Source organism: Hemiscyllium ocellatum, chromosome 5 (assembly GCF_020745735.1).
Source record: "Hemiscyllium ocellatum isolate sHemOce1 chromosome 5, sHemOce1.pat.X.cur, whole genome shotgun sequence".
Lineage (NCBI taxonomy): Eukaryota > Metazoa > Chordata > Chondrichthyes > Orectolobiformes > Hemiscylliidae > Hemiscyllium > Hemiscyllium ocellatum.
This window is the reverse complement of record NC_083405.1, coordinates 64,724,428-64,737,592: the sequence shown is the minus strand read 5'-3', so window position 1 is coordinate 64,737,592 and position 13,165 is coordinate 64,724,428. Positions and strand designations below refer to the sequence as shown.

The 13,165-nt window shown below is 38.8% G+C and overlaps 1 protein-coding gene across 4 annotated transcripts in view; it reads left to right on the top strand.

The window, feature by feature from the left end:
- The window catches only part of LOC132815728 (tyrosine-protein phosphatase non-receptor type 3-like), a 215,342-nt gene that overhangs the window by 81,832 nt on the left and 120,345 nt on the right, over positions 1 to 13,165 (top strand). For 3 of the 4 annotated variants that reach the window (XM_060824825.1, XM_060824826.1, XM_060824827.1), the window contains exons 7-10: positions 4,499 to 4,551; positions 9,467 to 9,587; positions 10,045 to 10,132; positions 12,740 to 12,828. In XM_060824825.1, coding sequence (XP_060680808.1) covers positions 4,499 to 4,551; positions 9,467 to 9,587; positions 10,045 to 10,132; positions 12,740 to 12,828 — 351 coding nt within the window. The remainder of the gene's footprint in view (positions 1 to 4,498; positions 4,552 to 9,466; positions 9,588 to 10,044; positions 10,133 to 12,739; positions 12,829 to 13,165) is intronic. The other variant, XM_060824828.1, reaches the window with a different exon arrangement.

The following is a 13,165-nucleotide window of genomic DNA, read 5'->3' as shown; positions in this document are numbered from 1 at the left end:
ACCTGCACTTCCACACATTATTATTTATTGTATCTGTTGCTCCCAATGCGGTCCCCTCTACATTGGGGTGACTGGACACCTTCTCACAGAGAACGTTTGAGAACATCTCTGGGACACCCACACCAATCAACCCACCACCCCGTGGCCAAACATTTTAACATCCCCATCCCACTCTGCCGAGGACATGCAGGTCCTGGGCCTTCTCCTTCACGACTCCCTCACACCCGACGCCTGGAGGAAGAATGCCTTAGTCTTCTGCCTCGGGACCCTTCAACCCCAGGACATCAATGTGGACTTCACCAGTTTCCTCATTTCCCCTCTCTTTCCCCCCCCCCACCGCCACCATACCCCAGTTCCAACCTTCCAACTCAGGATCACCCTCGTGACCTTCTTTAAGATGAACATTGCTAGGGCTAGAGGTCTTCTCAACTTACAGTTCTAATATTTACTCAATACTATTTTCCTTGAGATTGCAAATCTTCTGTGTACACTGAATTACGCAATTGTTATGGTGCAGAAGGAGACCATTCAGTCCATCATATCTGCAGTGGTTCTCCTAATTTCCTATTTCTTCCATATAATGCAGCACATTATTTATAGTTAAATGGTCGTCCAATGCCTTATTGATTTCCTGAATTCAACCCACCTCCACCATAGTTCCAAGCAGTATATTCTGTACCCTAACTACACATTGTGTGAAAACATTTCTCCTCTTGCATTTTGGTTATTTTGAGGGCCAGAGGACACAGTTGTAATCTGTTTGTTTGGGAACAGTTTCTCCCGAATCTATAAAACATATGTTAGGTACATATGATCTTCTAATCACATGGCATCAAGCATCAGAGGTTCAAGTTAAAGTTCAGTACTGTTATGTGGGATTGAAGTAGGGCTTTCAACCCAAATATGTCAGGGCCTGTTTTGAAAGGCAGGAACAGAAATGCAGATGAGTATTTGCAGAATGTGTATGTAGACCTGATTTACTGTCCCATTAAATTATTGATCACAGTACACCCATCAGGGTTAATCTTTTACTGCACCTTTTTCCTGTTGATCAAGCATCATGTGAAAACAAAGTACTGTAAATGCTGGAAATGTAAAACAAGCACAAAGAATGCTAGAGAAACTCAGCAGACTTGGTGGCATCTGTAGAAAGAGAAACAAAATTAACATTGAGTCCATTATGACACCTCTTCAAAGCATAGATTGTTATGGGCCAGGCCAGACCCCCTCAAAATATTTTAAGAAGGTAGCCTAGATCTTAACTTTTTCTTATTTTAAAGGTAGATGTGAAGTGGGTGTTCCAGGTTTTGATATTGGTCAAACCACTCGGCTTTAAACAAAATGCAATTTATTTAAACACTATTGGAAATCTTAATTGAATATTCAATAAAGTAACTTAACTAATTAACTGTTCCAATATAGTAACATTCCATAAACACACCCCCTGGCAAAAAGATAAATTCAAACACAGATTCTTAAAGGCAGGAGGGAACAACATCCAGAGAGATTTCAGAAACAGTCATTTAGGAATGATGTACTGAAGCTTACAACACGTTTTGGACTCAAACATCTTGTGACTTCTACAGCTTAAAGAAAACTAGAATGCCTGAAGGCCATTCCCCTTCCATTGTGCAACTGTTTTACAAAAAAATCTCAGTCCCCCTCTGATGTTGACTTAGACAGTAGCTATTTTGCCAACTCTGTCTTTACAACCTCTCTTCAAAAAAAAACAAGACAAAATAATCTTTTAAAAAGAAAACATTACCACAAGAAGAGACACACAACCCAGACTCAGTATGTCAACTCTCCTTTTGTCTCCACATGCTGCCAGACCTCCGAAGTTTCCCCAGAATTCTCTTTGTAAGATCAAGTATTGTAGTAGTTCTTTGAGATGTTCTCAGGGGATCCAAGATGGTGGCGACCCAGCAAATCTGAGTCTACAGTGCTCCTCCCAAGACTTGGACAATGTGGGCCACCCGCCTCCACCACAATCATCAAATCATTTAAAATGGTTTTTACTTAATGTAATTAGTTGCTCTGTACTGAATTTAAACAATCTAATCTCCTGTAAAAATGACTAAAAGGAAGGGAGCCCACAGTTCTCAGCAGGCAGGAACCCCTCCCCAGCTGCAGCTGAGGCGTTCGCAGCCGCCCTGGGGGGACTTACCTATGGGGGCGAGCCTCGTGGAAATAGTCTCCAAACTTGACACGAAGTTCGACGCCTTCATCAAAGAGTCCCGGAGCCAGTAGGATTCACTCTCGGCCACGCTGCAAAAGCATAACCGAGACATCAAGGAAATCGAGTGCCGAGTCGGAGGGGCGGAGCTAAAGGCTGCGACCTCCGAGACTATAGCAGAATCGGCCGTGGATCAGGTCCAGACTCTCGAACAGCGAGTCCGGACCTTAGAGAATCACATCGAGGTCGTCGAAAAAATATTCATTTGCTGGGCCTTCCTGAACGGGAAGAGGAAGGCCAGCTCACAGCGTTTCTTGAGCAGTGGCTTCCACAGCTTTTAAATCTAAAGGCTGGATCAGGCTAGATAAGGATGGAATGGGCCAACCAAGTTGCAATACTCAGGCCCGGCGCAAACCAGTGTCTCCGCCCGTTCCTGTTCCAGCTGCAGACTATAAGGAGAGGCAAATGCTCTTAGAAATCTTGGGAAAGATCCCCAAGACATGATTTATAAAGGATCCAAGAACTTCTCCCCAGCTCTGATCCGAAAGAGGAAGGCGTTTGACAAAGCGAAGAAGTGTTTAAGGGACTTAAGTATTCAGTACTCCTTGCGCTACCCAGCAATGCTACGCTTTAACCATGAAGGGTCCGTGTATAACTTCGGATCGCCGGAAAAGGCCAAGGAATTTTTGGACTCTCTTAGATAAATTGCAAGAGTTAATTGATGTTGTTTTGCTCTCCCCTCACTCCGGTTTATGCCCCCCCCTTTTTAAAATATTAATCCCTTTCTTTACCTTACTATTTAATATTGTCTTTGGGCGGTGGGGAGAGGGGTTTATTTATTTGTTCTCTACTTAGCGATTTTCTCCCTTTTTTTAATAAATATGTTTTTTATATATATATGTATGTATGTATGTATAGAGAGAGAGAAAGAGAGAGATGTTCTCTTCCTGCAGCCATCTTCCACCATGTCATTTTCTAAAGCTGTTCAAAATCTGTGTCCCTGGCACCTTTGATCATGTTTCTGTAACATTTTAAATTCATAATTGGTGTTTGTTGTGTTGGATTTTTGAATTCCTTTGGGATGTTTCAATATGTCATCAAAGTACAAGCCATTGATGCTTTCCAAGCACTTCTGCAATTCATTAGACTTAGTTCCATTTCCTTTAACACCAAATAGAACAGTGTTGTCTGCTTTCCCTGATAAATCCCCAAATCAATATACTCACCATTGACAACATTGAGACTTTCACTGGACTTGTTAGATGAAGGGATTGACAGTTTGGGGAGAGATTGGATAGATTAGTCCTGTATTCCTTAGAGTTTACATGCTTGAGATATGATCTGAATAAACCATATAAAATTCTTAAGGGTTCGATATGATCAAAGATGAGAAAATGTTTCCCTTGCTGGGAAATCAAATATCCAATCACATTTTCAGAACAAGAGGTCAATAATTTAGGACTGAGGACAGAAATTAACTTGAAAGGGTTTGACACTTTGGAATTGTCTACCATGAGAGCTGGGAACAATGCTGTTAGTCCATGATTCTACAAAAGATAGAAGGCAATAGATTTGTGGATACTAATGGAAATAGCAATAGTGTGGAAATATGGAGTTGAGGTAGACAAAAAGAAACTAGTTTGATCAATTATTGACCAAAATTATTGCTGATTATTTATAATCAGAGTTAAAAAGTTTCGTCCAACCCCTTACTACCTCTACATGTTTGTATGTTTTGATTCTGTAGCCCCTGTGTTGGTAATACAAGCTTTGGATGGCAGAAGCTTGTAGCCTGAACTTTGATTCATCTAATTGGTTGCAGTATACCTTGCTGGTTCCAGTCCTTGTGTTTAAATCAGTGTTTCCTTCCACAGAGCCTAAATGGAGGAAACATTCTTCATCCTTGCTTGTTGTGCCACGTAGGGTTTTCAATTTCTTTGACTTCCAGGCTTAAGGCCCAATATAGAGCTTGATCGAAAGATGCAGATTGTGTTATTTCTTGAAGTAACTTATGACGAATGATTTTCAGAAGCTTTTATTGATCAACAACTTTTTAAAAAATTGTGTGTGTGAAGTTGTGGAATTGCACTTTCATTTATTTCAGTTAAATTGAAAAAAACGTACAGATGCACAAGGATGTTGCAGAAGACTTGCTTGATTATGTAACAGTGCAACTGCATAATAATGAGAAGTACTTGTTAAGAATCTATCTAAACTTGATTAGTGTGGTGCGTTTCGCACATGGATATTTAATGGATATGTGATTAACCATATGTTATCACATTACTCTGACAATATAATCTCCAAGTTTGTGTTTTCCAGGTTACCTTGTCCTCTCAATAAAGCAGCCTTCCTTGCTTCCTATGCAGTCCAGTGTAAGCGAAAACGCAACATAATATTTTCAGTAATCTGACTATGATTTAGTATCTTTGGCATTTGATGTATTTATGTAAATAATGTTTTCTTTAGGAAATGTTTCAATATGCCTATTTTAATTATTTGTCAAGCTCTTCCTTGAACTTAACTTGAACTCTAAAATCTGTAAATTATAAACTTTTTAGAACAAAGCTACCATTGTCACCCTAAAACTGTCCCCAGTTAGAATGAGTAACATCCTATGTTGTGCAGATATGAACCTCGTGCTTATCCATTTAAAAAGATCTACTGATTTCAGAAAAAGTCAGGCTTGCAGCAACAATTTGTATTCATGTTATCGTTTGGAATAATCCGACATCTTGATGAGCTCCAGAACACTACAGAAGAGTTGAGAGTTGTGAATGTTAAAGGAATTTGATCAATGTAGAACAAAATTCAGTTAAGACATGAATATGATCAAATGATTGGAAATGTTCACTAATGAGTAAGAAACAGTTGGAGAGGAACTAGGTCTGCGGAAATTTTGAGTCAGATATATCTTTATCAGAAAGAGCAGCACGGTGGCACAGTGGTTAGGTGAATTGGCCATGCTAAATTGCCTAAAGTGTTAGTTGAAGGGGTAAATGTAAAGAAATGGGTCTGGGTGGATCCCTCTTCAGAGGGTCTGTGTGGACTTGTTGGGCCGAAGGACCCGTTTCCACACTAAGTAATCTAATCTAAAATGAGCCATCAACTAAGGACGGCACAGTGGCTAGGTGGTTAGCGCTGCTCCCTCACAGCGCCAGGGACCCGGGTTCAGTTGTCGCCTCGGGCAACTGTCTGTGTGGAGTTTGCACATTCTCCCCATGTCTGTGTGGGTTTCCTCCGGGTGCTCCAGTTTCCTTCCACAATCCAAAGGTGAATTGGTCATGCTAATTTCCCATAGTGCATTAATCAGGGGTGCCCATAAGGTGGGGGGAATGGGTCTGGAGGGTCTCTTTGGAAGGTCGCTACGGACTTGTTGGACTGTTTCCATACTGTAGGGAATCTAATCTAATCTTAAAAAAAACTGTGTCTCAAATAATGAGGAAAAAAAAACTAAATAGGCACAATGTTGATGGAAGATTAATAATCGCTTGGCAGTGCATAGAGCTGATTCTAAGGAATGTGTGGTGCAGGTCATTCACCAAAATGTTCAGCAGTGTGCCAAAGGTGGAAAATGCAAGTAGAAAGATCACCAGTGCAATGACAGTGCTGTGAAAAATACACCAAATCAATAATTTATCCAAACATTTAAGAACGTGGATACTAAAAGCATTAGAAAACATGGCAGTTAGAATATAATGGAGATAAGTATGAAGTTACCCACCATAACAGGAGAAACAGTATTGCAAAATATTTTTAAATTGTGAGAAATTTTGTTGGGATGTATTCATGTCCAAAAGAACTTGTATGTCCTTATTCATAAGCCACTGAGAGCTAGCATGCAGGTTCAGCAAGCAGTTAAGAAGAAATGATATTTTGGCCTTCCATTGAAAGAGGTGTTTAGTACAGAACTAATAATGCCTTTCTACAATTGCATAGAACCTTGGTGAAACCCAATTTGGAATATTGTGTCCAGCTTTAGTTCTCTTATCGAAGAAAGGACATAATTTCAATAAAGCAGTGCAGTGGAACTTCATCGCACCAATTCATGGGATAACAGAATTGTACTTTGAAGAGAGATTGAGGAACAAAGAAAATTTACAGCCCAGCAACAGGCCCTTCAGCCCGCTAAGCCTGAGCCGATCGAAATCTACTGTCTAAACCTATCTCCCAATTCTTGGACATCTGCATCTCTCTACTCCCCATCTACTCATGCACTTGTCTAGACTCACCATAAATGAATCTACCGTGCCTGTCTCTACTACCTCTGCTGGCACTGCGTTCCAGGCACTTACCGCTCTGTGTAAAGTACCTGCTGTGTATATCCCCCTTAAACTTTTTGCCTCTCACCTTGAACATGTGACCTCTCTTATTTGGTCCCTCACCCTAGGAAAAAGCTTATCTCTATCTGCCCTGTCTGTACCCTTCATGATTTTGTAGACCTCAATCAGTCCCCCCCGGTCTCCTTTTTTCTAATGAAAACAATGCTAACCTACTCAACCTCTCTTCATAGCTAGCACATTCAATACTAGGTAACATCCTTGTAAACCTCCTCTGCACCCTCTCCAAAGTGTTCACATCCTTTTGGTAATGTGGCGACCAGAACTGTACATTGGTTCGGCCGCATTTAGAACACTATGTCTTGTACAATTTTAACATGACCTGCCAGCTCTTATACTCACTACCCTGTTCAATGAAGACAAACATACCATATGCCTTCTTGACCACTCTATCCACTTGTGCAGCCACCTTCAGGTTACAATGGACATGAACTCCCAGATCTCTCTGCTCAGCAACTTTTCCCAAGGTTCTTCCTTTTACAGTTTAGTTCGCTCTAGAATTAGACTTCCCAAAATGTATCGCCTCACATTTGCCTGGATTGAACTCCATCTGCCACATCTCCACCCAATTCGCCAGTCCATTGATCCTATATTCTTTGACAGTCCCCTCTGCTTTCTGCTACTCCACCAATCCTCGTGTCATCTGCAAACTTACTGATCAGACCAACAATGCCATTTTCCAGATCATTATGTATATGACAAACAACAGTGGCCCCAACTGCACTGATCCCTGTGGAACACCGCTAATCACTTTTCTCTATTTCAAGAAATTCCCTTCAACTACTACTCTGTCTCCTGTTGCTCTGTCAGTTCTTTATCCATCTAGCTAGAACACCCTGCACACCATGTGACTTCACTTTCTCAATTAGTTTACCGTGCCTTACTAAAGTCCATGTAAGTGACATCAACAGCCCTTCCTTCATCTATCAACTTGGTCACTTCCTCAAAGAACTATATTAACTTGGTAAGGCACGATCTATCCCGCACAAAACCAAGTTGTCTATCACTGATAAGCCCATTCTTTTCCAAACATAAATAGATCCTATCTCTCAGTACCTTCTCCAGCACCTTTCCCACCACTGACGTTAGGCTCACTGGTCTGTAGTTACCTGGCATATCCCTACTACCCTTGTATAGGGGGACAACATGAGCAACCCTCCAGTCCTCCGGCACCTCACCAGTGTTTAAGGATGCTGCAAAGATATCTGTCAGGGCCCCAGATATTTCCTCTTTCACCTCCCTCAGCAACCTGGGATAGATCCCATTTGATCCTGGGTATTTACCCACCTTAATATCCTTTAGCCTACTCAACAGATCTTCCCTCCTTATGACAATGTGATCCAAAGTAAACAAATTCTTTTCCAGCACTACTCTAATCTAAACAAATTCTATCTCTAATCTCAGCATTCTTCACCTCCCGTTCCTCAGTGAACACTGATGCGAAGTAATCATTGAGAATCTCTCCCATTTTCTCAGGTTCGACACACAACTTTCCTTCCTTATGCTTTAGTAGACCAACCCTTTCTCTGGTTATCCTTTTGCTTCTTATATAAGAGTAAAATACAGGAGATGGCCTGTATTCTCTAGAATTTAGAAGAATGTAAGTTGATCTCAATTGACACTTAGAAAATTCTTAGTGTTAGACGGGAGAGTTGCAGAAAGGATGTTTGCCCTGATCTGGGGTTGTAGAACCAGGGACACATTCTCAGGATAAATGTCAAAACTATTTAGGACTGAAGTGAGGAATTTCTTCACTTATGGGGGAAGTGAAACTTTTGAATTGTCTTGGATGAGAAAAGTGAAGGTACTATAGTCAAGGTTGTGGATGACCCAAAAATTGGTGGGAAGGCAAGCAATGAGGATGACACAAAGTCTGCAGAGGGATGATGACATATTAGATAAATGGACAAAAACTTGCCAGGAAGAATATGATGTGGAGAAATATAAGATTATGGAGTTTGGTTGGAAGAATATCGTTGAATATTATTTAAATGGTGAACGACTATAGCAAGCTGTGGAATAGAGCTATTTGGAAATCTTCGTCTATGAATCACAAAAAGCTAGCAATCAGGTTCAGGTAATAGGAAGGCAAAGGGAACATTAGTCTTTATAAGCCATTCTCTTTTGAAATAAAAGCCTTGCTAAGACATGTAAGGCATTAGTCAGACCACAGTTGGAATACTGTGAACAGTTTTGGCTCCCTTAATTCAGGAAAGATATACTGACATTTGAGGCAGTCAAAAGAAAGTTCACTAGGCTGATACCAGGGTATGGAGGGACTGTCTTATGGGGAGGGGTTGAGCAGATAGAGCATGTACTTGTTGGAATATAGAAGAATGAAAGGCAAACTTATTGAAACATACAAGATTCTTAGAGGACTTAACTGGATAGATGTGGAAAGTGAGATCATAGCTGATAATTCTCAATGCCACTTTCTTCTTTCTTTGCCAAAACTCTTGATTCCTTAGTGATTAAAAATTTGACTATCTCAGCCTTGAACATACTTAAATGACCCACCCTCAACAGGCCTCTGCTGTAAAGAATTCTACAAATTAAGATCCGCACATAAGAAATTCCTCCCCTCTTCGATCTTAAAAATGCAACCCAATATCCAGAGATTATGTTCTCTGGTCCTTGACACGCACACAAAGAAAAATCTCATTCCTTAAAAAACAGGCAGATTTTTTGGTGAATTTGATTTCATCTGAAGCTAACTATTATTCACTGTTTAATACAAAATTGCATAATGCAAATTGAATAAAATTCATAAAAGCAGAGATATTATTGAAGCTGTGAAAAATCCTAGTCGAGGTGATTTTAGCCTCAATTTTCCAGTTGCAGGAGTCGCTTAAAATATGCCAAGGAAACCTGGACTATTTGCTTAAAAAATGAAGAGAATGATGGAATGGTAATTATTACATGCATATTAATGGTTGATTAAACCTTACAGCTGAACTTGGAGAATACAATCCTTCTGAGCATCAACCTGGTTATATAGAAAACTTCCACTTTGTACTCGATAAAAACCAAGAATTTCGAACTAATGTGATGTCCTTGCACAAACAACACAGGTAGAACCAAAGTGCTTTCATTAAAGGACTATTGTAAAAATAAACTAACTAGTTTCTAATTAGCTTTTTTAAATTGTAGTGTTTTAAAATTTTATACAATTGTAACTTAATAATTATTTAATTTCACTTTGCATCCATTTTATCTGTTCAATTGTTACAGTAATGCCAGTATATCACTTAATGTCTTCTGTGGACTAAGAACTGTTTGGATATAACCTCAAATTGTGTTTAGTAGTGAATAAACTGAAACTCAATAAAATGTTCTTCAGTGGTGCTGTTGAGATCTATTTGCAGCTCGGTCTTAGTTCATTAACTTGTTTAATGCAAAGTTCTGCACTTAAATGTTTGACACAGTAAATTTAATTTTGTATTATGTAAACTGCTGTGATATTTTAGAACTATTGTGCAATCCTTTTCTGTTGTTCCCATGGCAATTTTTTTAAAATTCATTTTCTAGAGATCTTAAACAAACAGAAGCAGAACTTGGTTACCTGAGTATAGCAAAAACCCTTGAATTTTATGGCGTGGAATTGCACAATGCAAGGGTAAGCATGTCACTGCAAATGATCAACTTTGTAATTGATTTTTATTCCATTGTGGAAATGTGATTGATTAAAATTATTTGGGGCAATTTGCTGTTTCTTAGCCTTCAAATTCTGCTCTCTTCACAAATAAACTGAAAGTCATGTTATTGAGCTTAATTAGAATGCAGTTTTGGGTTTTTCATCATCTTGCTAGATCTACATTATTTCCTGATACACTCTTTCACCAGCATTGGAAAGAAGAATTAGCCTGCTTTTCATTAATTTGTGAGGTAGAGTTCTGTTGTGGTTTTTGATGCCTTTAGGAAAAACGTGTTTTTTTTAACCATGCCTTATGCTTCTTTTGTGCAGTGACCTTAAAGGTGCAGGGTAGATTAATAACCAGACAGTAATACAATAGGAGATCTATTAGTGTAAGTTTGACACTGTTTAAATTGAGCCTTATTCCCCTATGAATAGTGGAATTGACTAATGTAATAAATGCAATCTTGCACCAAAAGGAAAAAAACAGTTTGCGCACATTATTTAATTTCAGCAAAAACGTTGTGCATAAAGCTTGCCTCCTTCATCTGTAATAAATGACATCAAAGTAAAAGCAAAATATTGAGATGCTAGAGAGCTAAAATAAAACAAAGCATTGGAAAAATTTAGCAGGTCTAGCAGCATCTGTGAAGAGGAAAGCAGAGTTAACGTTTAGAGTTCAATGTGTCTTGTCTTAGGACATTTCAGTTCCAAAGAAAAGCCATTTCGGACTCAAAAGTGTTAACTATGTTTCTCTTTCCTCAAATGCTGTTAGGCTTGCTGAACCTGTCCAGCACTTGATGTTGACATCCATCATAAAGGTAGTTTTCTTCTCATTTGGGTAACATCCACAGTGTGTATGCTGCTTTTTGGGATGTGCCCTCAGTTTTATGTTTGTCATTCTTTACAGCAGTCTGGCATTACAAAACCTTAAAAACATTACATAACAGCTAATAAAGGAGCTGTTTCCTGCAAATCCAAATTGTGGAAGAAGAGTAATTCAATTTATTTCCACCACTTATTTTTATAAACTATTTGGCATTTTGTTCGTGAAGATGATGAATTTTAAAAGTTAGAAGAAATAGAAACTCCTCAGTTCTGTATTCAATATGTTTAATTGATTGATTTGAGAGAACCAGGATGAGATGTACTCCTGTATACAACAAAGCAAATATAGCAGACAGTCGAGATCCATGAACTTCAGAACACATATGTTAAGAGAATCCACCCGTAGGTGATTTAGAGGAGGACGACAAATATTGCGTGTAATTAGCATGGTCATCTCTTAAGTATTCCCTGTATAGACTAAAGAGTCCTAGTTTTATTGTGATTCGTCGTATCTTAGATAACTTGATTTTCTCTACACTTCCTAGAAGCTTGACTATCTCTGTGTTCTTGGCTATCAGAACTGAGTACAGTTTTTAAGGTGTGAGTTGATGACAGTATTTTGATCGGGTTATTTCTTGTAACTTGGATTTTACTGTTGGGTAGCTGTTTAGTTTAGTATTTTATTGTTCCTTGATTGATTGGTTCTCTGCAAAATTTATGATTGTTGAAGATCCAAAGTTTGCTTTGGCTTCGTAACTATTTTAACACTTCTGATGGTTATGTGTAATCTTTTATCCTTTTTATTTTTATACTTGGCAACATAAAATTTTGTCTGCCATTATTCTACAAAATTAATATTTGTCTTGACCATTCTTTAATTTCTGAACTTTCTCCTCTAATGGCACTGACCTTCCAAGTTTAGTATCATCCGCAAATGTAGCTACTTGTCACTGCATTTATGAATGCAAACAATTTATGTACACTAGAAGCAAGAATTGAACTAGTATTGAGCTACTTCATTCAATATTTCCTCTCACTTTGCTGCTGCACCACAATCATAATTTCCTGTTGCTTTACCAATTTCTTATAAGTTTCCATGATTTAAACTGAATCCACAGAGTTTGGGATAAATTAACAGCCTCTCACGTAAGACTTCATCAAAAGTAAATCCAAACATTGCACTGTGCCCATATCACTTCGGTTCCCACTACCTCAGACGTTGACCAGGCTTATCTCCTGCTTCTCAATCTATGCTGATTGCTATTAATTAAATTACTTATTGCACAGATGATCAAAATGTATGCTGTTATGGATTAGTTGTGTTTTTTCATAATGACTATCTAATCTGACCTCTGTGAAATTGACCATGATTGCCTTTTTTTTCAAACCATCTGCTGAAGCATTCATTCATAACTTTGTCACCTTCAGACATAACTATTCCAATGCTCTCCTGACTAATCTTCCATCCTTCACCGTCTACAATCTCTAATTTATCCAATTTCATTCAGTTGTATCCTGGCCCATAGCAAATTACAACCCCCCCCCCCCATCCCCGCTATAATTTAAAAAAAACCTCAACCAGTCTAAAGAAAACCACCGAGTCAAGTGTTATCCTGTCTGAGAAATTGACTTCCAATGAAAAGGTATGATGTGCTCAAATCTCTTCAAATCTTATTGCTGTATCTACTCAATATATTGTCTACATTGCCTTCCTTACAGACCTGGGCATATTGTTGTGAGTTACTCATTTATTTATTTTAGGATCAAGGCAATTTAGAAATAAAGATTGGGATATCCTCTGAAGGACTGCGTGTCTATCGAAATATGGCTCGAATCAGTTTTTATCCCTGGTAATGATTCTTAGTTATTTGGCTTGTGTTCCTTGACACGGTATGGTATTCCTTAAGTTTCAGATATTTATTTGTTTATCTGAATACAGTACCTTCTTCAAAGGAGTACTTTTAGCCATTCTAAGAGTACATTTAATGTCTTTGCTTTGTGAGCTGGTGGTGGGGGAGAAGAGAGATGCATTGGCTTTTGCATTGAAGAGCATTTATTTTGCCTTTATTATTGATTTTTGTCACATGGGGGGCAAACATCTGTTCTCAGATGTCGCTTCCTCCAGTGTGCTGTAATTTTAAATAAATTGATGCAACAACTGGCCTCTCCCATTTCCATGTAAATCCC